At 46.1% G+C, this 25,543-nt stretch overlaps 3 protein-coding genes across 6 annotated transcripts in view; 1 reads left to right on the top strand and 2 right to left on the bottom strand.

The window, feature by feature from the left end:
• The window catches only part of ctc1 (CTS telomere maintenance complex component 1), a 12,065-nt gene extending 2,366 nt beyond the window's left edge, over positions 1-9,699 (bottom strand). For 3 of the 4 annotated variants that reach the window (XR_002762108.2, XM_087169919.1, XM_023431435.2), the window contains exons 1-21: positions 9,433-9,699; positions 8,081-8,180; positions 7,864-7,966; positions 7,437-7,659; positions 7,132-7,358; positions 6,891-7,020; positions 6,511-6,822; positions 6,289-6,411; positions 5,889-6,118; positions 4,844-4,988; positions 3,598-3,800; positions 3,355-3,524; positions 3,165-3,279; positions 2,643-3,081; positions 2,411-2,500; positions 1,859-1,996; positions 1,706-1,752; positions 1,522-1,607; positions 1,305-1,440; positions 1,112-1,180; positions 873-1,032 (exon numbers count right to left, since the gene is read on the bottom strand). Coding sequence is in view for 3 of the 4 variants with exons in the window: in XM_087169919.1 (XP_087026045.1) it covers positions 873-1,032; positions 1,112-1,180; positions 1,305-1,440; positions 1,522-1,607; positions 1,706-1,752; positions 1,859-1,996; positions 2,411-2,500; positions 2,643-3,081; positions 3,165-3,279; positions 3,355-3,524; positions 3,598-3,800; positions 4,844-4,988; positions 5,889-6,118; positions 6,289-6,411; positions 6,511-6,822; positions 6,891-7,020; positions 7,132-7,358; positions 7,437-7,659; positions 7,864-7,966; positions 8,081-8,180; positions 9,433-9,489 (3,303 nt within the window). In the remaining variant the exon portion in view is untranslated. The remainder of the gene's footprint in view (positions 1-872; positions 1,033-1,111; positions 1,181-1,304; positions 1,441-1,521; positions 1,608-1,705; positions 1,753-1,858; positions 1,997-2,410; positions 2,501-2,642; positions 3,082-3,164; positions 3,280-3,354; positions 3,525-3,597; positions 3,801-4,843; positions 4,989-5,888; positions 6,119-6,288; positions 6,412-6,510; positions 6,823-6,890; positions 7,021-7,131; positions 7,359-7,436; positions 7,660-7,863; positions 7,967-8,080; positions 8,181-9,432) is intronic. The other variant, XM_023431434.2, reaches the window with a different exon arrangement.
• Positions 9,700-11,854: 2,155 nt separating this feature from the next.
• On the top strand, positions 11,855-18,615 carry LOC111673606 (high mobility group protein B2-like). The gene is made up of 5 exons (XM_023431424.2): positions 11,855-12,012; positions 13,828-13,986; positions 15,939-16,090; positions 16,614-16,788; positions 17,402-18,615. The coding sequence occupies exons 2-5, from the start codon at positions 13,837-13,839 to the stop codon at positions 17,525-17,527; spliced, it is 603 nt and encodes a 200-aa protein (XP_023287192.1). The 5' UTR covers positions 11,855-12,012; positions 13,828-13,836; the 3' UTR covers positions 17,528-18,615.
• Positions 17,946-24,454, bottom strand: LOC111673602 (uncharacterized). The gene is made up of 6 exons (XM_087169920.1): positions 24,229-24,454; positions 22,928-23,269; positions 22,710-22,820; positions 21,229-21,552; positions 19,595-19,918; positions 17,946-19,491 (listed from the first exon to the last, which is right to left on the bottom strand). The coding sequence occupies exons 1-6, from the start codon at positions 24,257-24,259 to the stop codon at positions 19,400-19,402; spliced, it is 1,224 nt and encodes a 407-aa protein (XP_087026046.1). The 5' UTR covers positions 24,260-24,454; the 3' UTR covers positions 17,946-19,399.
• Positions 24,455-25,543: the final 1,089 nt, after the last annotated feature.

Raw genomic sequence — 25,543 nt, 5'->3', positions numbered from 1 at the left:
AAGCTCAGTGCGAAGACAGAGAGAGATTCTTTTGAAAAAAAAGACGATTACATTAGGTGTCAATGAGAGTGAGACAGGTATTGCTGCCGGACTCGGCACCCCCGTTTAAATTTTGTGCAGACCCTGCCTGTCAAAGTTACATTTTATGAATCCCAACAACTATGTCCACATTTTCAGAAAGAATTATTTGTCTCCTTTTTACGGTTTGGCCGCGAGCTCGAGTTAAAAATAAAATTAAAGGTTATTTTTTACTGCTTCACGCACTCTAGCCAACTGACGCTTTCACTCTAACTTTGAAGAAAAAGTGATTTGCACTCCTCCTTTGAGTGCTCACAGTTTGAAAAGTTTACATGTTATGTAAAAACAGTTCCTGTCTTTTTGAGAGAGCAGAAGTTTTCCTCCGTTTTACAGTTTGAATCACATTTCTACGTGCAGGTATGAGAGAGCTGGGTGACTCAGAACAAAGGTGAAATTTTGTCGAATAAAAGGTGGGTTTCTAAAGAAAATTCCAATGCATTTCTAATGCATTATTTATTCCCAGTTTTTTGGGAATAACTTTGGGAAAAATTGGAATTTTAACAGCAAAAGTCATAGCATCTCTTTCGGGATCAAGACGCACGTTTTGATGTATATATTACCAGGGTTTTCTCAAAGCTGCGGGACGAGTTACGCGCCGAAATTTGGCGGAAGAATAATAAACCCGAAACAGAATATTAATAGATGCCTCGGAGCTGAGCACCCGTGGCACTAATTAACTCTTAGAGTGTGTGTGTGTGTGTGTGTGTGTATTCAGTGTGTGTACAGTGTGTGTACAGTGTGTGTGTGTGTATTCAGTGTGTGTACAGTGTGTGTACAGTGTGTGTTATACTTACCTGTGTGTACAAACTCCCACACAGGGAGCAGCTCCACTGCAGCTGCAGAAACAGGAAACACACGACATGACCTCTGACCTGACCCACAGTGCACCTTTGCTCCCTGCCCAGAGCCCACAGATCCAGATGCATCATGGGAGCAGGGGGAGGGCAAGCAGCACTGATGGAAAAACAACAAACAATCAATAAATAAATAGGTAAAATGTAGACACAGTGAATGAAGGTTAGTTTCCTGTTACCTGGAGTCTCCGAGGGAAACGACTGTCACTGAGCTGACAGGTAAGTGACTGCAGTACACACCCCCTGACCTGAAACACACAGGTAACACAGGTAAATGTCTGAAACCTGCTCAGTGTTTAATGAGGTGAACGTTGTGTTTATTTGAACTCACACATGTTTGTGTGTGTGCGTGTGTGTGTGTGTGTGTGTTACCTGGACAGCTTCCTCTGGAAAGCAGACAGCAGCAGTGTGTTGCCTGGCAACAGGCCAGGTGGGTAGGGGGTATGGCTGAAGTCCAGGTACACCTGGATACTCCTTCCACTTTGGTCAGACATGGTGAGACGCACACCTGACAGGTTTTTATGATAAGGTACACATCGTTCAGTTTATTCTCACCTGCTCACACCTGCTCACACCTGTGTCCACCCACCTGTGTGTGTGTGTCCAGATTCAGTCGTCCTGTCGTTCAAACTGATCCTGTCAGACACCAGACCCTGAAAACACACCAGCTCTGAACTACACACACACACGCACATGCACACACACTCAGTATGAAGTTACATGTTCATTAAAGCAGCGGCCATAGGTGGGCATCACTGAGCGTCACCATTTACCTGCAGTCCAGGACCTCAGAGACAGAAAAGACTGTGGGCGAGAGAGCCTGAAGAAACAGAGAGAGAGAGAGAGAGATGAGGCTTAATTTTCTCATGATGTGCTAAACTGACTTACTGTGTGTGTGTGTGTGTGTGTGTGTGTGTGTGTGTTACCTGTCTGCAGGTGTGCAGCAGCAGTGGGCGTCTCAGAGTGTGGAACCTCCAATCATATTGGACCTGTAGGGTGGAGTCAGTGTGCAGCTCCACGCCACTCCGCCCAGAAACACCTCGGCCAATCAAAACACTGGGATCCTGATGGACATGGACACACACACACACACACACACACACACACACACACACACACACACACACACAAAGTGATGTAATCATCCTCACCCTCACCCTCACCTGTGTGTTCAGGTACGGTGATGTTTGTTGTCCTGATGAAGATGAACAGCTGTGACCTTTTTTCTCTAGAACCTGTTGGTACCTGTGTTGTTCTCTGACTTGGATCTACCTGAGCCCGGTGTCAGTGTGGTGACATCACACCTGATGACATCACACCTGAAGCACTGCTGTTGTTTATTAAACATCTGCTGCTGTTTGTTTCATTGCTGACCTCAACTACGGATGAATGCATGAATAAGTGGATGGATGGTTTTCAGTACAGTTCAGTGCAGCCTTTGACCCTCCACACAGCTCAGGTGTTACAGGTGAGCTCACCTGAGTGTCAGCAGCAACAAGTCTGTAGAAACATCCGGACTGGAGGAGAGGGAACCATCGAGCGCACACACCGGAGAACTCCAGGACCACCTGTGCACGCGCACACACACACACACACACACACACACACACACACACACACACACACACACACACACACACAGGTAACACACTGACCACAGGTGTATCCTGGGACCTAACACCCACACAGTTGTGTTTCTCTGTTTCTCACCTTCTCCTCCTCCTCCCTCTCTGTCTCCTTGTCAGTCATTGGTCTGTTCTTCGGGTCCCGCCGCCAGCTGACCACTGGACCAATCACAGCAGCTCGAACAGAGAAGTGCAGCACCAACCCCGCCCCATCTTCATCTAACCCAACCCCCGCATTCCTCCAGGCCACGCCCTCCTTCTGCTCCACCCTCAACACCACGGAAACACAGGGCCGAGAGGCACCGCTCACAGGACATGTCGTCATGGCAACAGAGGAGGCAGAGTGGGTGGAGACTGGTTCTGTTCTTCTTCCCCTCTTCCTCTCCACAGTCTGACCTTCCTCTGTCTGTGTCCTGTCTGTGACATCACCTCCTGACTCCAACCCCTTTTGTCTCAGGTGTGTTGCCATGGCGACAGATGGACTCAAGATATGGAGGTGGTCCAGAGAAAACTGCAGGTAAATGCTGTCAAACACACACACATTAAAACCTGTCTGTGTGTGTGTGTGTGTGTGTGTGTGTATGTGTATGTATGTGTGCGTGTGTACCTGCAGTGTCTGTGTGTGATGAACTGGTCCTGGTCCAGGTGTTGGTAGGAGGGGAAATCTGATTGGAGGAATCTCTCTGTTACCATGGTGAACTGATGGACACACACCAGACAACCTGCAACACACAAACATTCATTCAGTCTGTGACCTGTGTGTGTGTGTGTGTGTGTGTGTGTGTGTGTGTGTGTACCTATCCAGGCAGTGTTGAAGGCCGCCCTCTGACCTCCCTCCTTGTCCTCACTGGTTTCCGTGACAACACAAGTGACAGCTGCTGTCCCGTCTCTGAGCTGTAGAGTGTGTTTGTGTTCGGACGTCTGAGATGGAAGCTCCAACACCCCCACCAGCAGCAGGGGGCGCCGCCTGTCACAGCACAGAGTGGAAATGAGCCCAGTATACCCACTATAACCAGTATAACCAGTATAACTAGGTTTACCTGGCTGTATCTCCAGTCTGGGGGTCAGAGGTCAGAGTCCTGCAGGACCAGGACAGAGCTGTGTTGATCTCAGACCTGGACAGAGCAGATCCACCAGGGGACAGCAGAGACCTCAGCGACACTGAAGACCAGCAGTCTGACTGTAGAGACTGACAGAGCTCTGAGACACTGATGGACTGAGGGACAGCAGGGTCCACACTGTACTGTAGAGACAGACAGAGACACTGTAGAGACTGAGACACTGTAGAGACTGAGAAACAAACAGATACTGTATAGACTGAGACACTGTAGAGATTTAGACACTGTAGAGACAGAGACACTGTAGAGACAGAGACACTGTAGAGACTGAGACACTGTAGAAACTGAGACACTGTAGAGACTGAGACACTGTAGAGACAGAGACACTGTAGAGACAGACAGAGACACTGTAGAGACTGAGAGACAAACAGATACTGTATAGACTGAGACACTGTAGAGATTTAGACACTGTAGAGACAGAGACACTGTAGAGACTGAGACAATGTAGAGACAGAGACACTGTAGAGACTGAGACACTGTAGAGACAGAGACACTGTAGAGATTTAGACACTGTAGAGACAGAGACACTGTAGAGACTTAGACACTGTAGAGACAGAGACACTGTAGAGACTGAGACAATGTAGAGACAGAGACACTGTAGAGACAGAGACACTGTAGAGACTGAGACACAGTAGAGACAGACAGAGACACTGTAGAGACTGAGAGACAAGACAGAGACTGTAGAGACAGAGACACTGTAGAGACTGAGACAAGTTAGAGACAGAGACACTGTAGAGACAGACAGAGACACTGTAGAGACAGAGACACTGTAGAGACTGAGACACTGTAGAGACTGAGACACTGTAGAGACAGACAGAGACACTGTAGAGACTGAGACACTGTAGAGACTGAGACACTGTAGAGACTGAGAAACAAACAGATACTGTATAGACTGAGACACTGTAGAGATTTAGACACTGTAGAGACAGACAGAGACACTAGAGACTGAGACACTGTAGAGACAGAGACACTGTAGAGATTTAGACACTGTAGAGACTGAGAGACACTGTAGAGACAGACAGAGACACTGTAGAGACTGAGAGACAGACAGAGACACTGTAGAGACAGAGAAACTGTAGAGACTGAGACAATTTAGAGACAGAGACACTGTAGAGACAGATACAAATGTCCTGTCATGTCCATAAAGCTAATTAAAGCGTGAGTCTACCTGAGTCAGGGGACAGGTGTGAGGCTCGTCCAACATCTCTGAGTAGATGTCTCTCCTTCCTCCTCGTCCTTGTCGCCACACAAAGTCCGTCAGCTTCCAGGACAAGACACACACACACTGCTGCTTCAGCACACTGGGGACAAGACTGAGGACAGAGACAGAGAGAAAGACAGAGAGAGAGAAAGACAGACAGAGAGAGAGATACAGTTAATGAGAGACAGACAGAGAGAGAGAGAGAGAGAGAGATACAGTTAATTAGAGACAGACAGAGACAGAGAGAAAGACAGAGAGACGGAGAGAGAGACAGCTAATGAGAGACAGACAGAGAGAGAGAGAAAAACCAGTGGCAGACAAACAGGAAGTCTAATCAGACAGACAGGAAGTAGAATCAGGAAGCAGAATCAGTCAGTGTAAGGTTGTATTTGTTTTTGCATGTTGGTAACTTTGGTTTAAGGATGTTAAGAATGTGAACCTTGGGTAAGCTGCTGACCAGCAGAGCAGGAAACCAACCAGTCCATTACACATCTGGGTTTTATGGTTATATTGTTGTTTAGGAGTTTATCTACATCACGCAGAGATTTAGTGATGCACTCCTTTTCAGGAGGTAAGCAGTAAAGTGAAACACAGAGGTAAAGGTCTTGAGGTTAACAGATGTTAGTTCCAACACCCAGAGAGAGACTTGGTGTCGCAGCCAAACTGAAGTGTTGACTTGTTGGTCTGATTTGTACAATTTCATCTTTCGGTCACGAGAAATCATCTTTTCAGTCATACAGGAAGTGGACTCAGACAAACAGGAAGCGGAATCAGACAAACAGGAGAGTTGACACCTAAAGGTCAGAGGTCAGCTGCTGGGTTTCTACCAGGATCATAGACCTCAGGTGTTTTACAGACAGAGACACCTGGTTTATCAGGTGTGACATCGGAGTCTGTACTTCCTGCTCTCTGCCTGTAGAGGGTGGAGCTGCTGTTTCTCACTCAATGGTCAGACTCAGCTTTCAGTCCCTGGTCTTCGTCTCTGTGTAACATGTCAGGTGACTCTCCTCACCTGTGTGAGAGCCGTGAGCTCAGGTGACATGTCCACAGGTACTCGGACACACCCATGTTATGCTCCAGCAGTAAACGCGGTAATGCTCCATCACCCGGACAGGTGGAGGCGGGTGGAGACCCCCCCAGCCTGCTGAAGCTGGTCACCCTGAGGCTGGAGCGAAGACAGGTGCAGAGCATGCTGGGAGGGAAGTCGGGACAGGGCCGGTACAGGAAGTGGACATGGTGGAGCTGCAGGACATTGAATCCAACTTTATTAACAACAGAGCATTTGACAGCAGTGACTCACCTGTTCTGACTCGACTGCTCTGACTCACCTGTTCTGGCTCACCTGTTCTGACTAATCTGTTCTGGCTCAGCTTCTCTGACTCACCTGTTCTGACTCACCTGCTCTGACTCACCTGTACAGTGTCTCCTGCTCTCAGCTTCCTCTCCGGCCTCGGCTGATAGGCCAGACACAGACCAACCATCCTGTCAATCACGTACAGCCCCGCCCCCTCACTCACCACCTCAGTCACTGTGCCCTATCAGAGGAGAGGGGCAGGGCTTACCACACAGGTAACACTGACACAAAAAGTGACATTCAGACAGCCAATCAGAGCTCAGTGTCCTCTGAGTCTTACCTGGTAACTGATGACTCGAGACCGTTTCATCTTCACACCTGACTGGACCACATCTCTTTCTGGCTCCGCCTCCTCACAGTCTTCATGGTTACCGTGCGGCATCATAGTCGGGGGCATGTCTGCCTGGGATTCAGTGTGTGTGTCGTCCACAGGTGTGTGTGTGGGTGTGTAGTTTGTGTGTATTTCAGACTGGTCGGTCACACACAGGATGTTGTTTCCTCTCCAGCCTCGTAGGACACACACACGCAGCGCCGTCACACACACACTCTGACCAACACACACACACTGACGCCACCACAACTTGCTGCTGTCCTGCACACAGAGACACCACATCAGTGACCAGGGATGAGTCAGCTGTGAGACAGGAACTGTCCTCATACCTTTACAAGGACAGGTAGACTGTGTCTGTCCTCCGTCAGCCTGAAGCAGAAGAAGGTTGTTCCTAATACGACCAGCAGAGGGAACACTGAGCCCACCTGTCCACAGACGGACACTCGCTGTCCCCTCACCCTGAGACAGAGACAGTCAGAGAGAGAGAGAGAGTCAGACAGAGAGAAAGATAGAGACAGACAGACAGAGACAGAGAGAGAGACAGACAGACAGAGACACAGACAGACTCACCTGTTGTGCAGTACACCTGCAGCCTCTCTGACTCCCACTGCTGTGATAGGCCCCGCCCCTCCTCCAGCAGCCAATCCCAGTTCAGGGCCGGGACACAGCAGCACAGGAGAACCAATCAGCTCCAACCAGCCTCCGGCCTCGTCCTGCCCCGAGGCATTGTGGGGGATGTAGTTCCAGTGAGGGAGGAAGACAGCATGGTTGAGCCACTGAGGAGAGGGAGACAGGCACTGCAGAGAGACAGACAGGTGTGTCCTCAGGTGACGGACTGATGCAGCAGAACAGGTGTCTGTTGACCTCAAACTCACCTCACACCTGACACTCCCGCTGTTGTCCATCAGCCTCCACTCTCCGCCCTGCCCCTCTCTCAGGCAGCCAATCAGCAGCAGGTTGACCCGCCGCAGAGCCTTGCTACCTGGCAGAAAAAACTCTGCCTCCCTCGCCCACGCTCGCTGTTGATTGGTGCTCCAGGACAGGTGACTGACACAGGCCAGGTGCTGCCGAGAGACCAGCTCAGAGACAGACACTGGTCTGGAGATGGGGTCAGAGAGAGGTCAGAGGTCAGAGGTATAAAATATCATGTGTTCTACCTGTGTCCAGGTACACAGACAGAACACATGCAGGTCATCAGTTGGTCAGGTGATCAGGTAACTAGGACTGGATGGTGATCATGTCATCATCAGTGAGACAGACAGACAGACAGACAGAGAGAGAGACGGTGACCTGTCGTCCTACCTGTAGCTCACAGGTAAAGTGTGTGTGAGCGTCATGTTCTCCTGCAGCGTCTTCACCACACACACACTCAGAGACACACACACGTCAGAGCACACACCTCCACCTGCAACAACAGAAACATTGGTCCACATCTGGAATGTCCTCTGACGTGTTTGTTCGTATGTGTGTGTGTGTGTGCCTTTGCACAACAACAACAGAAGCTGATTGGATAACTGACCTGTCAATAACTCGGCTGCAGCGTGAGGGGCGGGGCCAGTGAGCACCGGACACACCTGTTTTGTAATGAAGGTAAACATGTCCTTCAACCAGGAGGCCTCCTGCAGGAAGGAACGAGTGATTCAGGAACGTCCCACAGCTCTGACTGTCATTAAACACACCATGTAACTGAACACAGCACAGTGAAACAAAAAGCTGGTGGACCTGAGGTCTGGACTATGAAGCAGGTTCAACATATCCAGGATATTGTCAGTTATCTGGGTTAACTGAACCTAGCATTGATTTGATCACCTGTACTATAAAGCTGGTTATCACCTGGCTCAGGTAACTCTGGGTTTACCTCCAGGTACCACCAGGCGGAGTTTCAATTATAAGCAACATCGTCAGAACTATGAATGAAGTTCTCAATCTGAGAAGAAACGCTGACACCTGCAGGTGAGTTCAGTTATAAGCAGGTCCAACAGTGATACTCAACAGGTGAATGTAAACAACACGATCACATGACGCGAATAAAACAATGTCTCGAATATAATTTCTATTAAGGTCACACCGAAGATAAATTATAAACAAGAACATGAAATATCATGAAGTTTCTTCTTTTGTGTCATGATGAACAAACTTATGTCAGACAGACAGGAAAGAGAGAAAGAAAAGAGGAGTTGATGTCTGATGAAATGTTCTAATCTAATATTGATCAGTGTGAGGATCCTTGCTTAGTTTTTATTTCCTGTGTCATCGCTCAGTGATGAAGAAGAGTAAAAGCTTCATCACTCATTAAAGAATCTGTGTTTAATTAAAATGAAGCTTTAATAGTTTTACATATTTATTTAGTGAGTATTGTTTGTTAAAAGCTGTTTTAACACATGGTTTTCTGGAACAGGAAACCGATTCCACTGATTAATACAAATATCTACTGATCGTTATTATTGATCTCTTCATTGTAAACTCTTTTGTCCCTGTCAGGATCCTGTAGGATGATGACTCAGCGTTTCCAGTGATCTGATTGGTCAGTAGTTTGACAGCTTCTGATCTGATCCGGAGCAGGTGGGGAGTTCAGGGTCACTTACCATGGTGATTTACCTGGTAACAAGAGAAACACCATCGTAGGACTGAAAACCCAGACTTACACCTGAAGCTACCTGATGACGTCACATCCTGCTTCATGGTACAGGCCTCAGTTAACTGTTTACTCTGAATATGTCCTCCCTACACTACCGTTATAAACACACAGGTTGAGTGAGCCGAGTTCACCTGGAAACCTTCATAACTCTGACGCAGTCCCGGTTTTCCTCCTGTCGTGAAGTCTGCATCAACTAAACATCCTTAAACCGCCAGTTTTCTGAGCGGACTTACCGCTTCGCTGCGGGGTCTGAACCGGTCCAGGAGCCGCTGCACGGAGTCCATCTCCATGGGACCTCAGCCCCGATCACCGGGTTCAGATCGACCGTCTCCTGGCTCCTCAGTCGTCCGTGATGTCAACAAATCGCTGCCGCCAAAAGCCTCAAACGGCTTCCTGCTTAGCTACGGTGTCCGCAGAGGGTCAATCTGTGTCTGGCGCGGCGCTGCACAGAGAGCGTGTTCAGATATGATCAATCAATCAATAAATTCAAGTTCGTAGGTTTGGTCTCAAAATTGCCTCACACACACACACACACACAAAAAGCAAGGAGGACTTTTGAATGACGTCACCATATGGTTTATTAACATAAGATAATTTACAGAGACTACAACTTAAGACATTATCCTGTGTTATAATAACTATAATAAAAGAATTGGTGGACTGTGTTACTATGGGAACGTTAAATATATACAACATATATTTAATCACAGTATATGAGTGGTTCTCAACCCGCGGGCTGCGGACCGCTGGTGGACCGCAGAGGTATTGCAAGTGCTCCCATCAAATCATTTTGCAAACAGAAGGCTACAATCTGGTGAAAAGATGTAATTATAAAAATAATAATACAAATAATGTTTTTAAAAAACATTTTTAAATGAAATTATTTTTAAAAACATTGAAATTTAAAAACTCCTTTAATTTTTTTTCTTGTATAAAGGCCGATCACTGTGATGAGGGTGAGGATGAGGATGAAATTAAGGATGAAGGACATCCTGCAGCTGAGGCTGTTGACATGTTGATCCTGCAGGAACACTTAGAGCTGTGATGTCCCTTACAGTGCCAGACACTCATAGTCAATAGACAGCAGACGTTCTACACTTCAACATTTATTTATATTTATTTATTCATACTCACTAAATTATACTAACTGTGCAACTCTGACACTTTCAGACACATGCAATTTAAACTCCTATACTTTAATATTGCTTTACGTTTCTAATTTTTTATTCGTATATCACAGTATGACGACTTTATATTTCATAGTTATATTTTCATGTTTATCTTTATAATCTACTTCTTATTCTCTATTCTTTGCTTAGGTAGCAGCTGTAGCTGAACTTTTCCCCTGGGATCAATAAAGTATTCTGATCCTGATTCTGATCCAGATTCTGATTCTGATTCTGGTTGATGAGACCAGATAGAAAACATAATTCATAATGATGGAGCTGGAGAAGTGATGTGTTTTAATCCAGGAAATGTGTGTATGTGGTTTTGTTTGTCATCAGACAGTAAACAGCAAATTATGGAAACAGATAAAAATCACTGTAAACAGCAGAGGTTGTCTGGCAGAGAGATAAAGTCACAGCAACAAGAGGTTTAAATGTTGGTAGATAACATGTCTGAATAACCTGACGTCCATGTTATCATCTCATTATAGAACAGGCTGGAGAAGCACATGTCTCTATAAAGGAACCAGTGGTCTGAAGGATTTAAAAACTTTAATTACCTGTGAGACGACGACCTCTGATGTTTGAGTCTGAGACAGAACAGACTCAGTCAAAATGTCTTTCTGAATAGTCGTGTCACTGCTGCCTCCAGCATGTTTACAGATGCATATAATATTTCTTTCATCTCATTCAGGAAATAATGATGATGGAACAGAACGAACTGTGTTAGAACTGAAGGAGCAGGAACCATAGAAACCCCACAAACATGAGAAGACTCCAACACAATATCCTGGTTCAATTTGATGTCTGCTTATAAAACCGTTCAGTTGTTTAGTTTTTTCTTTTCTCTCTCTCTATAAATACACACACACACACACACACACACACACACACACACAGGCTATATATAATATATATTGTCATCATCTTAAAATATAAGCATATTTTCATCACTGATTAATCATTGAGTAAATGGCTCAGAGCTCGAGGTGAAAAATCCAGTTCACTGTCATATCTGACAAAGAAGAGCAACAAATCCTCATCCAGAACATTTGTTTTATTGCTGACACGATCAACTGATTATCACTCATCAGTCCTGTGTTGATCGATTGACTGATTAATTGATTAACTTTGACTAATATTAACACTATTTTACAGGAGCAGAGATACAACCACAACTGTATTCATAGTCTCCATCTTCATCCCTCGCACAGCTGCGTTCACCCCTCCTCCATCCCCTCACGGATTGGCCGTTTGATTTGACATACACAGATTCTAGCCAATGAGACGCAGGAATACAAACTAGCTCCATCCCATTATAAGAGTAGAGTTCCCGCCCTGCTGGCGTTGCTGGGCGGGCGGAGCCGTGTAGCAACGGGATTTGACTTGCAGTCCCAATAGCCAATCATAGGGTAGTATTCATTTGAGCCACGCCCACCGCGACTGGCAAGTTCCCGCCTCCTAGACAGCGATAACCAACGGGGGCGTTGCTGGGGGGCGGGGCCGATCTCGAGCTCGACCCAGTTTGAAAGTGAACCAACGGCTCCAGTCGCTGCTTCAGCCTCCAAACAACAACAAGAACCCAGGACCCAAATCCCGAAAACCGGTTCGAAGTCTGCCTCCGCCTGTAGCCGGCCCTCCTGACGAGTGAGTACCGCGGTCCATCTTTTGACCGCTGGGTTAGAGTTAGATTTGATGAACTGTAAGTGACAATGACCTGGCTTTGATTTGCCGGTTTGGTTTTTTCTGACGTGCAGGATCCTGTGATAAAAGGTCCGTGAATGAGGCTGGAAAAGAGGGATAAAATGGCCGCTTTAACGGCCAGAATGTGGCGGTGGTGAGCCGTGTTCGCCTCTCTGAGCCTTTCTGTGTGCGCACTCCGGGATGATGGAGACGTGTTGTTGTAAACACGAAACGCCCATTTTGGAGTATGAATGCCAGGAAATAGTCCTGTCCCGTCCATACAACGTTGACCTCTCCGGCGCATAACCGGAGCCCTTCGTTGAAAATGCGTAGCTGTTGTACTGACTCCATATTTCCATTGCAGATGCGAATGATCGGTGTAAAAACTAAGTTGCAGTTAAAGATTTAAATAATCACTAAATAACAGAAAGCCCCATGTCGTTGTTTGTTACGTCACTGTGGTTTAAATGTATTTTTATTAGCCTGCTAGCCCGTTAGCTTGCTGCTAGCGGAGGGGGATGGGGCGGCTAGCTCTGCAGAGGGCGGGAAGCAAATGGTGGCCCATTGTTCTGTCGGAGCTAGCCTGCTAGCACGGCTAGGCTAACTGCAGCAGTCATAGATCTCCATAGACGACACGGCTAGCTTTAGTTTTCCTTCATCTCTGCCGCTCATAGGCTTCCAGTCACAGGCGGAAGGGGGGACCGGTCTACGGCGGGATGTCCCAGCACTGCACCGGGCAGGGAGAGGGTCCAGCACGGGTCGGCGGGCCTCCTATCCCCCCGGTTTAGAAAATGGATCCCACTCTGTTCTTTGTTATTCCCAATCAGCACAGTTAGACTGCTGATGGGCCGTTATGTCCCCCGATCATTAACGGACAACTTTCTGAGGAAGGATGGAGAAAGTTCGTGTCCTTAATGATTGAAAGTCATTTTAATAAAGCATATTTCAACATTTTTACAAGGTTAAATTTTTAACACTGAACAAAATGATACATATGAGTTAAAGGGTCATTCCACCCAAAAACATTCAAAGCTTTTTCTGGTGGGCACAAAAAATACTCTGGATTTTTTTAAAAAACAAATAAAGGTAAAATATCTTTCAGATGAATGGTTCCAGTTTCTGTGTTGGGGCTCTGATCTGTATGTTCAGTGGACGGTGTCAGGTTCAAAGACGTTACCAGACATAATGAGCCACAACTATCCAACCAACACTGTTTCCTCTCTGAACTGTGAGGCTGTGATACTTCTCTTTGTCAAATGTGATGCTACCCTGACGACATTACCCAGGTTGTTAGGAAACTGAGGACGCTATCTATTGATGTTTTCTAATAATTAATCAATTACATGAGAAGATAATGAGCAAATTAATAAATAATAAAAAATAATTGTTGGTTTGATTCCTTTTGTTAGTGTAAATGTCATCTACTCTGTGGTGTCAGATTTTCTGTGTTCTGTCATGATGAACTGATTCTTAATCTTTTGGAAAAACGTGAAGATCTGAGATGAACAGACAGTTGATGTAAGAACTGAATGACACTGATCAGTATTGAAAACAGGGGTCTTATCTTTTGAGTAAATATTTGATCAATATGTCGACCATGTGAATTATGGTCTGTAACACCATCTTCTGTGTTGAACTGAAATGAAAGAAAAGAAAAAATAACAATGAAATAAAAATAGTTTTCAGAATTATATCAGAACTGAATATGGTTCCCTTCTTCTTTTTGTCTGTGCCCATCTCTCTCTACCTCCTCTTTCTTCTTCTCTCCCTCTGCTCCAGGCCGCCATTATGATGCGTAAAGACGTCAACAAACCGAAGGGGAAGACGTCGGCGTACGCCTTCTTCGTCCAGACGTGTCGAGAGGAGCACCGAAAGAAAAATCCTGAGCAGTCGGTCAACTTCGCGGAGTTCTCCAAGAAATGCTCTGAGAGATGGAAGGTAGGAGAAAGAGAGACGGGCAGACAGAGCTAGAGACAGATGGACAGACAGTTAGAGAGGGAGATGGGCAGACAGAGATAGAGAAAAACAGATGGACGGACGGGTTGAGTTTGAACTTTTTTTTTTTTTTAATTGTTTTTATTGTCATTATATTTGTAATGAATTGTTAATGACACTGAGTTGATGGAACCCAGGGTTCATCTGTAGCACTAATGTCTACAGTGTCATATTATTAGGAACACCATGTTGTGAGACCATGTCACACACATCAGGAGAGGGTGAGGTGGAGTTAATGTGAGCTGCTGGAGAATGGTGTTGAATGTCAGTGATGGTGGACCCCACCCACAGGCACAGAGGAGTCCACTGATCCAGATCAGTCCTGGAGAGAGGGAACAAACTTGTCCTGTAACATGTGGACAGATTAGTTTGAAAAATTATGAGCTAACTGAGCAAATTTCACTGAACAAAGTCAAGACAAACTGAAAATCAATAATAATCATAACGTCCTTGACGACCTCATCACAATTAGTCTAAAAATAGCGTGTTAACTGAATCCTTGTGAGGCCTGGGGGGTAGAGACAGGCTGAGACAGGACCTGCTTCAGGTGTTCAGTCTCGTTCTCCGGTCAGGTTGTTCACCTTAGACCTGAGGGCGGGGCTAAACCCTCACAGCCAGCGAGGCGTCTGTGTGAACGGTGACCTGGAGGTGTTGAGCAGCATCATTGGTGTCTGGATGATGGACTTCTTATTGACCACAAGATCTTGAGGGACCAAATCACCACACCATGTCTGATGACGTACACAAACCACCTAATAAAACAACCTAACGCAGTCATATTACACATGTCCCGCCCCTCCACCAATAAGCCAAATGTATGCTTTATAACGACCGAACATGGTGACACTAAAAGTATAACCTGTGGAAACATGGCCATCAGAATCTAAGCTGTAATCACATTTGACTGATGAGTCTTTACATGCAGTTTTATGTCCTAGTCACCATGGAAACTGGGGTCATGGCTCTCCTCTTGAATTTTCTAGGGGCGTTTCCAAGATGTCTGCCCAGTGCAGAGGTTGTCCTGGACTTTGATGAAACTGTTCAGTGTGTGTTGATCCAAAATTTACAGCAGTAGTGTGTGTGTTCAGTACAGTATATAGACTGGTGGGTGGTGATATGTAAACAGTCTGAATTCAGCCTGACATCATGCAGTTCTTATTGGAGCCAGCAGAGGGTCTGTCAGACTGGAGCTCCTGTCTGCTCGTCTCCTGGGTTATTCTCAGTCACTGCTCAGATCTGCTCAGATCTGCCTCTCACATAACTAATCATCATCATACTCACCCACTCTCTAGAGGAGCAGGATAATTAATTTACTACCATTATTACATCATTACTCTGTAGTTATTACTACAGTATGATATCAATACTCTGGCTATTACTACATTATGACATCAGTACTCTGTAGTTATTACAGCAGTAGTAGTTACTCCATTATGACATCAGTAGTCAGTAGTTATTACTACAGTACTTCAGTACTCTGTCATTACTACATTAGTACTCTGTAGTTATTACATGAGTAGTAGTTACTACATAATGACAGCAGTAGTCAGTAGTTATTACTACATTATGACATCAGTACTCTGTAGTTATTACATCAGTAGTAGTTACATTATGACATCAGTACTCAGTAGTTATTACTACAGTACATCAGTACTGTCATTACTACATTGTTACTACATTATTACGACTTTATGACATCAGTACTCAGTAGGTAGTACTACATTATTACATCAGTACTCAGTAGTTATTACATGAGTAGTAGTTACTACATTACGACGTCAGTACTCAGTAGTTACTAGTTACAGCACTGCTACTTCAAAATAAAACACTGCCTCTGTAGTTTGTTGCCTTACAAAGTAAAGGTTTGTTCTTTGTTTTCTGTGTTGTGAACTCAGGCTCTGTCTCCCAGTGATAAGAAGTGTTTCGAGGACATGGCCAAGGCCGACAAGGTGCGTTACAACAGGGAGATGAGAGACTACGTCCCACCAAAGGGCTTCGGAAAGAGGGGCCGCAAGAGGAAAGACCCCAACGCACCCAAAAGACCCCCGTAAGACTCAAACACACTGACAAACCATGACTGTCTGCTGGAGGCTCATGTGCCCCTCTTCCACCAGGTGGCAGCACGGAGTGAGATGAAGCGGCAGCTGGTTTACATGTTCTCTCAGGTCATGTTTTATTGATTGTCTGAGCCGTGGAGTCAGACTCTGGTTAAACTTTAACTGAGTATAAGTGAAAATGAAATGGGTCCTGATATCTGCTGAAACTGAGTCTCTAATCCAGACTACACACCAGCTCTGTACAACAACATGTTTGAATCAACATGCCGGCTTTGCACTAATGAGAAGTTATAAAATAAATGTCACAAAGCAGCTTTAATTCTTGTTTCTTGTTTGTTTCCAGTGTCTGGATCTTAAATCATCTGTCAGTCAACTCATGCACTGAACTGAACTGTGTCCCGTCTGAACACTGTCAGCTGGTTAAACCTTTGAGTCCAGTTTGAAGTTAAGGGGTTATACTGGTTATACTGGAGCCGACAGACTGAAGTTTGTGCTGTGTGTGTGTCCCTGCAGGTCTGCGTTCTTCGTGTTCTGCAGCGAGTACCGTCCCAGTGTGAAGCAGCAGTATCCTGGTCTGTCTATAGGAGACTGTGCCAAGAAACTGGGAGAGATGTGGAGCAAACTGTCCCAGTCTGAAAAACAGCCGTACGAAGAGAAGGCCCAGAAGCTACGAGAGAAATACGACCGGGTGAGAGAGAGGGAGAATTAAAGCTTTTTGTTTGTAAAACTGTAAAGTGTGTGAAGTGTATGGAAACATCCCTGATGTCAGCAGGTAGAAAACAGGAGTCTCTAAAATCACTAACCCTCTAACATCTGGCTTTTACCTGTGATCAGCATTCACACCTGGGTCACATGACTCTGCAGTGGTTTCAGGTATTTATTTAACACAACATCAGCTGAATATGTTCACCCCTTTGCTGCTGTAACGTCACCTGTCCAGGTGCTGTTAAACAGGAAACGGAGCAGTTACACTTCAAAGAGTGAGCGGACTTTCAAAATAAGTTTTAAAAACACACTGAGAGCAGTCACAACCTGATCTGTTTACCTGTTAGCACGGTGGCTAGCAGCTCACTGTGTGTGCGCTCTTTAACTACATGTGAAGACATCACTTCCTGCAGTTGTGTGTGTCCTCAGTCTGAACAGACAAACTGGACTTACAGTGGTAAAGAAGTCCATCAGCTTTTATTAGAGGGTTTACCTGAGTTAAAACCAGTATACACCTGATGATGAGATACTCATTCATACTCTGTCGTGTCCTACACACCTGTCCACTGAATAAACTGTCTCCTCCTGTCTCTCAGGACATGGTGGCGTACCGCGGCGGCGGCACATATGCCAGGAACCCCGGCTCTTCAGCTCAGGGAGGAGAGGAAGAGGAGGACGACGAGGGAGAGGACGAAGATGAAGAGGAGGACGACGACGAGTAGAGATGACGAACTGCAGCTGGATGAGAGAGAGAGAGTGTGTTAGAGAGAGAGACAGGTAGGTGTGTGTGTTTCAGAGGTCAGACTGTTTAAAACAGGTGAGAGTGAAGAGGAGGGTCCTCGACAGCTGACCAGAGGAGACAGGGGGTGGGGCTTCACAGCAGGTGTAGGTCCTCTGGCACTTCCTGTTCCAGCTGATTGTAGGCAGATAAGAGGAGGAAGAGAGGGGACAGGTGTGAGATAGGTGAGACAAGTGAGGATGAAGTTAAGGGCGTCTAGCTACCAGCCATTTTTCTGTCTCCATGGAAACGTAGGTTGGTTGACTGATGAGGAGTCAGATGTGATGTTCAGTGACAAGCAGGTAACAGCTCCTGTGATTCAGGCCGGATGTGTGATACTGAGTCAAAGGTCAGAGGTCGGACACTGAACCATAACACACAGTTTATTTCAGTTCATCCTGAGTGTGGAGCCCGACTAACATCCCGCTCACAGCACTGACCAATCAACTGACAGCTGATCAATTTTAATCATTGATTTTATCAGAGGTCAGAGGAGCTGATAGACATCTTGAACTACCTGATTCAAAGCTGTCGGACGTCATGTGGTTGATGATGTCAGACCTCATCATGTTAGATCATGTGATTGATGACATCGTTTACCTGTAGTCAAACAGACAGGCAGAGAGAGAGACAGGTCGCTCTGAAACACACACACAGGACCACAGAGTGAGTGTGTGTCACTGTGTGTGTGTGTGTGTGTGTGTTGCCTTTCTGTAACGTGTGTGTGTGTGTGTGCGTGCGTGTGTTTGTGTGTTGGAGGTCATCTGATGTTAAACTGTCCAACACCAGAGGATAGTAGAGTAACCCCCCCACACAGTTACCATGGTTACCCCTGCACCCTCCCCCTCCTCATACCCCATCATCACCCCTCTGTGTTACCATGGAAGCCCCAGCCCCTCCTCCTGCCCATCATCATCATGTTGTTTTTTATTTTCTTACTGGAGGTTTATTGGAGTTTTTCTGTTCCTTGTTCACTGTCAGAGTAGAAACTTCAACTTTTATAATAAAACAACCAACTGAGGCAAAAAAAAACGTGTCTGCTGTTCTTCTGATGAGCCTGTCCTCCTTTAGGTCCTCATCCTGCCGTGTGTCAGCTCCTCACTGAGCGTCAGTCATGGTGAGAGATGTATGGTCATGGTCCATGTGACAGACCACAGAGTGTTTCATCTTAATCACAGAGCTGCTGCGACCTTCACTAAAGAACTCTGAGCTACCACTTCGACTCCGTTACTATGGCTGACATCATCTACCAAGAACCACAGTGATTGGTCGATGAAAGACCGGTCTGTGCCGGTGAAAACATATACACATCCCGTACTCATGAAAGGTAGTAAGTATTACAGTATGATTACAGTAGTATTACAGACATATTACAATACAATTACAGTAGTATTACAGTACAATTACAGTAGTATTACAATACAATTACAGTAGTATTATAGTACATGGTTTTATGTTTTTCTTCATGTGAAGCACTTTGTGCCCCATTTCTTTTCTGACAGGTGCTATACAAATAAAGCTTATTATTACAGTACTATTGCAGTGATATTAGAGCAGTATTACAGTACTTTTACAGTAGTATTACAGTACTATTATTAGCTTAGTGTGGAGTGGGACCTCTGTCACCACTCAAATATAGAAAGCAGATGTGACTGTCACAATAAAAGTCTTCAGGTCTCAGAGTGAAGAAGACGTTGACAGAGCATCCTCCTGTCTTTCGTCCGTTTTTTTCCTGTCTTTCAGCTGCTTTGCCTCCATTTTCTCTCTGGTCCAAAGTCCGATTGTGTTAATAATAAAAGAATGATCAAGAGACCAATCAAACTGATTGATCAGCCATCAGAGGAGTTGGATCAGTGGAGCTACTTCTGTTCCTGATGTCGACTGTTTCATTTGCGACCTGAGTTCTCTCTGTAGAGGAGACAGAAGACAGGAGACAGGAGACAGTGAGACAGGGACAAACGACCAGGGACAAACAACTAGAGACAAACAACTACAGACAAACAACACTGACCTTTAACCTGGAGACTCAGTGTTTTCCCTCTCAGCAACAGTCCCTCCCTGCTGCAGACCATACATCTGTATTCTCCTGTGTCTCTGATTGTGAGGTGTTTCAGGGTCAGACTGAGGTCTCCAGTTCTCAGTGGATCTTCCTTCATCTCTGTTCGGTCTCTGTAAACCTGGTTCTGTTCTTCAGGTCTGTCAGAACCGTTCTGATACACATGGACCTTCTTGTCATTGTTCCTCCACACCACTTCAGCGTCTTGGGAAAGGTGAGCTGTGGTCTTGAAGGGCAGCTGGACAGACTCCTCCCCTTCCTTCACCTCCACCTCTTGGTCTGAGAGGAGAACAAAGCACAACATGTTTTTAATCTCTTTATTGAAGGATTACAAAGTTGTAGAGAAAACCTGAAGCACAGAATCAGATCAGGCCAGAAGGGAACAGGGGACACTAATCTAGTAACTAATGCTGTGTCTCAGTCTATACTCACATTTGCTATTTTGAGGGCATGAGTGTGTTCATACAGACCAGTACAGCAACAAACAGTGACTAGGGTTGAACGATTAATTTAATATCTCGATATGATAAAACGTGGTTTTCCAACCTAAAAGGCTGCGATTACACTCCGGTCACATGACGCGAGAGCAGAGCAGTCTGTTGTATTACAGAGCCACTGTGGAAACTAGTGTCTACGAGGAGCAGGACGTCAGTGTGGAACTGTTTTGGCTTTAATAAAAAAGATGCTGCACAGCGTCAGGTATTGTGCAGAACCTGCCTTGATACTGTTGCTACCTCACGGGGCAACACTACTAACCTGTATCAGCACTCAGCCATGTTTTAGTTGCATCGCTAAAACACCGACCACCAGTGTGTCTAGTAAGCCAAACACCACCCGACAAAGATCACTGACCGAAACGTCCGAAACAACTCCATATGACAATCATTCCAAACGGGGAAATTACTCTGAGTTAATAACAGAGTTCACACAGATACGATGCCTCTCAGCGCGGTGACCAAGCCTGTGTTTACGACTTTGATAAATACACCGGAGAGGCAGTTCTTCGCTACTACAACTGACCTGTGGTCAGGCTGTACGGCGGAGCCATGTCAGAGTCTTAAGCTCGCTGCCTTCAAACTGTCTACCCTGATGACCACACGGGGGAAAACATTGCAGCCTGAGAAGGGCTCGCCAGCTGGGATCTCCATGAAGAGAACCATGTCTGCATGACGACAGACTTTGCAGTTTTACATGTTCACAAGCCTGTTAAACAAACACAGTCAATGAACTACTGTGACTGAAGTGGTTGAATAAAAATATGTCATTCATATCAATTCATGCGTCATCTAATTTCCTCATGACACAGGCCTGGCCTCAGGAAGAACAGGTCATGGTTAATCTATCTGGTATTGTGTTAGTCATAATAGAGAATGATTTATTGCTTGTGTTTGTTGAATAATACAGAAGGAATTTAAAAAATATAATTGCACATTAAATCGCAAAATTTAAAACAATTAGATTATTTTCCCAAATCGCTCGGGCCCAGCAGTGACTGTTAGAACCTGAACCTGACACTCCTCACCCTGAGCAGACGCCGTATTGACTAATGAAGGGGGAAATGGCGGCAGAGGAAAGAGGACACATCTGACCTTTGATCTGGAGCTCCACCTTTTTCCTCATCAGGATGTCTCCGTCCTTGTAGACAGTGCAGGTGAAGGTGTCTCTCTCTCTCTCTGTGGGGTGTTTCAGGGTCAGACTGAGGTCTCCAGTTCTCAGTGGATCTTTCTTCATCTCTGTTCGGTCTCTGTAAACCTGGTTCTGTTCTTCAGGTCTGTCAGAACCGTTCTGATACACATGGACCGTCTTGTCACTCTTCCTCCACTCCACCTTCACGTCTTCAGGCAGGTGAGCTGTGGTCTTACAGGACAGCTGGACAGACTCCGCCCCTGACTCCACCTCCACGACGTCATCAGCTGTTCAGACGACAGCAGCAGAACATTTCTAAGGAGCTATTAAACTGTTCTTATCTTTTATTTATGTTGTTATCCTCGTCGGCCATGTTTTTTTCTTCCATAGACTTTTCAGTGGCTAACTACTGCTACATACTTGGTGCTACAGAAACTATCAAACATTCAGCTTCTTCAGGACATTTGTTTTTACTGACAGATCTCTAAGAGCCAAACAGCTGAGACATTTGTACAACCTGTTGCCTGGCAACAAACAACAAACAGCAAATATCCCAATCAGATTCTCTCCCACCATCGCCCAAATTATCTGCAGATCAACCCTGTTTGTTTGCTGCACATCTTCCTGTGTCAGTAGATGGTAGTTAATAAACAAGTCATTTAGTTGTTGTCCTGGGCCTGTGTGTGTGTGTGTGTGTGTGTGTGTGTGTCTCAGACTAGTTTAACCATTTGTGTGAAGTCTTTAGTAACGGTTGAAAAGTGAGGTCACCATGACCTTTGACCTTTGACCTTTAGCCACCAAAATCTAATCAGTTCTTCCTTGAGTCCTGCTGAATGTTTTAACCAAATGTTAAGTTCTGTCAAGATGTTACTGAGATATTTTGTCCTTGAGAATGAGACAAACCCACGGACGACCTGAAAACAAAATGGCTGCCCCTCTGACTGTCACCGGCGTGGAAAAATAAAAATACTTATTTACTCTACAGTGAGGGCAGCAGACGTAGGTTGGACGTTTATGCCCCTGTCCTACATTCTTTGAAGTGGCGGGTGATTGGACCCTGTCTCAGTCATTAGGTGACGAAAAGCAAACAGGATGTTACATCATAATCCAATCAGAGTAGACGTTAAAGGTTCGGTTGGTTTCAGTCTGTCTGTAAAGAGCTGAAATAAGGTCATCGGCTGAGGACGGGACACTAAATCAACTGTCTCTGCTCCCGCCACGCGTTTGTCAGTCATCCCTGCTGGAAACCAATCAGGCGCCATCACTGGCCGAACTCTTCTGCTTTTCTTCAGGCTAGACGCTCGGTGGTGTAGAGGTACGTTCCAGTCTGACTGTACGATGTTTATGAACTCTACACGTTTCCTGTTCCATTCACACTGTTCAGACCCGTGGATCAGCCGCCATGTGGAGGTCACACTCATCAAAGACTCAGTAACATACAGACCTTCTCTGTCCTTCCTCCTTTTATACATGACACCAGCTGCAGCCAGGAGAACCAGGAGAACCAGGGGAATCAGGACACCTGGGAGAACCTTGGGCCAGACTGGAGGAGGTTCTGTAGTCGACACAAACAACATGAATCCACTTCTACTCTGACCTCTGACCTGTTTCTACAGAGCTGACCTCTGACCTGTATCTACTGTATACTTCTGTATCACTGACCTGTGACCGTCAGCTGTACTTCTTCCCGGCTCAGTTCTAGTCCAAACTCTCTGATGATGCAGGTGTAGGTGCTGCTGTCCCTGATGGTGGGTCTTCTCAGAGTGAGGCTGAGGTCTCCGGTCTGCAGAGCGTCCGTCCTCATGGACGTCCGGTCTCTGTACTCCTGGTTCTGGTCTTTGAGGTCGTCTCCTCTCTGGTCACATGCATGAACAAACGAGCCCTTGAGCTCTTCACGGCTCCACACCACGGTGGAGTCTTTAGAAACCGAGACATTCACCTGACAGGGCAGCAGGACAGACTCCGCCCCCTCATACACTTCTACACCCGAGGCATGCTGGGAAACTGTGAGGACACAAACAGACACAATCAATCAGCCAGTAGCTCACTGACAGTCTGAATGAACTATGACCCTGGCACCTGTTTGCTTTTCCCACCAGTGAAATCACTTCACCTGGCTAACCCTCACTCACCCGCTCACCTGTTCCCCAGTCCTTCCTGTACCTCCTGGTTCACCTGCTCTCCGCTGGCCTGTCTGTATGATCCCGACCCTTACCTGTTCACCTGCTCACCTGCTCTTCACCTGCTCTTTACCTTTTCACCTGCTCTTCACCTGCTCACCTGCTCTTTATCTGTTCACCTGCTCTTTATCTGTTCACCTGCTCTTTATCTGTTCACCTGCTCTTTACCTGTTCATCTGCTCATTACCTGCTCATTACCTGTTCACCTGCTCTTACCTGTTCACCTGCTCTTTACCTGTTCATCTGCTCATTACCTGCTCACCTGCTCTTTACCTGTTCACCTGCTCTTTACCTGCTCACCTGCTCTTTACCTGTTCATCTGCTCATTACCTGTTCATCTGCTCATTACCTGTTCACCTGCTCATTACCTGCTCACCTGCTCTTTACCTGTTCATCTGCTCACCTGTTCACCTGCTCTTTACCTGTTCACCTGCACTTTACCTGTTCATCTGCTCTTAACCTGCTCACCTGCTCTTTACCTGTTCACCTGTTCACCTGCTCTTTACCTGTTCACCTGCACTTTACCTGTTCATCTGCTCTTAACCTGTTCACCTGCTCTTTACCTGTTCACCTGTTCACCTGCTCTTTACCTGTTCACCTGCTCTTTACCTGTTCATCTGCTCTTAACCTGTTCACCTGCTCTTTACCTGTTCACCTGTTCATCTGCTCATTACCTGTTCACCTGCTCTTTACCTGTTCACATGTTCACCTGCTCTTTACCTGTTCACCTGCCTCCCGAGTCCCGCTCGTGTTTTTAAAGGAGGTGGGTGGAGGTTTTCTTACCGCACAGGAGGATCACAAACACCGCAGACATCTTCTTTTTCTCTGAAACCACACCGACCAAAGTCCCGGTAAATCCGCTCCTTCTTCCGGAACCGACCGTGACTGACGCATGAACACAAGTTAACTTTCGATTTCTACAGGAAGTCTTCTGTACAGGTAGAACCTTCACAATAAAAGCGTTTAGCGTGAGACGCGCTGCAGTGAGTGTTGTGTCACACAGACAGCCGACAGTGGTCACACAGGTGATTCAACACCTGGTTAAACTCCACATCACAGGACTCAGTCTGAGCTGCTGTTCCTAATAAACTGACAGCTGAGTGTGTCTGTTGTCTGGCAGTGGATCAGGTGACAGTACCTGTCTCCATGGTAACCCATTGTTGTGTCAGGACTTCCTGTCTCACTGACGGTTTTCAGTCGTAGTCTTTATATTTTAACTCCTGATTAAAATGTTCAAAACTACATAATTTATTCAAATAAATATTTCTATTCGCTACTTTTCATCTGGCTTCTGTAATATTTTATGAGGCAGTGTCAGAAACCTGGAAACAGGATCAGAATCTGGGACTATGGACACACTGAGTCCTGGAGCTGGTTTCAGTTGAGTCCACTGTCTCTGTCTCTGTCTCTGTCTCTGTTAGAAACAGTGAGGATGAGGAAGGAGGAGGAAACAGGATGAAGACTCACAGTGAACAAGTGAAAAGCAGAAGTGGGTTTGGACTCTCACTGCTGTGGTGGAGCTGTGGAAACATGGTCACATGATTCAAAATGAAGGACAGATGATCTGCACCTGTCTCAGCCAGAGTCTCCTGATCCATCCTCTTCCTCTTCTCTGGGTTCAGGTCTTGGTGCAGGAGACCCAGCAGGTTCCAGACCTCCCTCTGTCCAGTGATGGTCTCCAGCTCCTCCTCTGGGATCCTGAGGCGTTCCCAGGCCTGATGGGATATGTAGTCACTCCATCAGGTTTTGGGACTCTTCCCAGTGGGACTTGCCTGGAGGAAGTTTCCCAGGAGGATCCTGAGCAGATCCCTGAACCACCTGAACTGGTCCAGACTCCCTGAGGAGGAAACCTCCTTCACTCCTCTGTATCTGTGAGCTCAGTCTGTCAGGTCTCAGTCTGTCAGTCTTAGTCTGTCTGTCTTAGTCTGTCTGTCTCAGTCTGTCAGTCTCAGTCTGTCAGTCTCAGTCTGTCTGTCTCAGTCTGTCAGTCTCAGTCTGTCAGTCTCAGTCTGTCAGTCTCAGTCTGTCAGTCTCAGTCTGTCAGTCTCAGTCTGTCTGTCTCAGTCTGTCAGTCTCAGTCTGTCAGTCTCAGTCTGTC

Source organism: Seriola lalandi, unplaced genomic scaffold (genome assembly GCF_002814215.2).
Source record: "Seriola lalandi dorsalis isolate HSWRI2012SDOR001 ecotype SW California unplaced genomic scaffold, Sedor1 jcf7180002054922, whole genome shotgun sequence".
Lineage (NCBI taxonomy): Eukaryota > Metazoa > Chordata > Actinopteri > Carangiformes > Carangidae > Seriola > Seriola lalandi.
Note: the sequence above shows the minus strand (reverse complement) of the source record. Positions and strands in the feature narration are given on the sequence as shown.

What these genes read in the sequence shown, in the direction of transcription:
- LOC111673606 (XM_023431424.2), top strand. Translation starts at nt 13,837, where the DNA reads ATGATGCGTAAAGACGTCAACAAACCGAAGGGGAAGACGTCGGCGTAC. An exon ending in AATGCTCTGAGAGATGGAAG is followed by an intron (nt 13,987 to 15,938) that starts GTAGGAGAAAGA and finishes TTGTGAACTCAG; the next exon opens with GCTCTGTCTCCCAGTGATAA. An exon ending in TACGAGAGAAATACGACCGG is followed by an intron (nt 16,789 to 17,401) that starts GTGAGAGAGAGG and finishes CCTGTCTCTCAG; the next exon opens with GACATGGTGGCGTACCGCGG.
- LOC111673602 (XM_087169920.1), bottom strand. Translation starts at nt 24,259, where the DNA reads ATGTCTGCGGTGTTTGTGATCCTCCTGTGCG. An exon ending in GGTGGAGCTCCAGATCAAAG is followed by an intron (nt 19,919 to 21,228) that starts GTCAGATGTGTC and finishes TTCTCCTCTCAG; the next exon opens with ACCAAGAGGTGGAGGTGAAG. An exon ending in ACTGAGTCTCCAGGTTAAAG is followed by an intron (nt 19,492 to 19,594) that starts GTCAGTGTTGTT and finishes TCTCCTCTACAG; the next exon opens with AGAGAACTCAGGTCGCAAAT.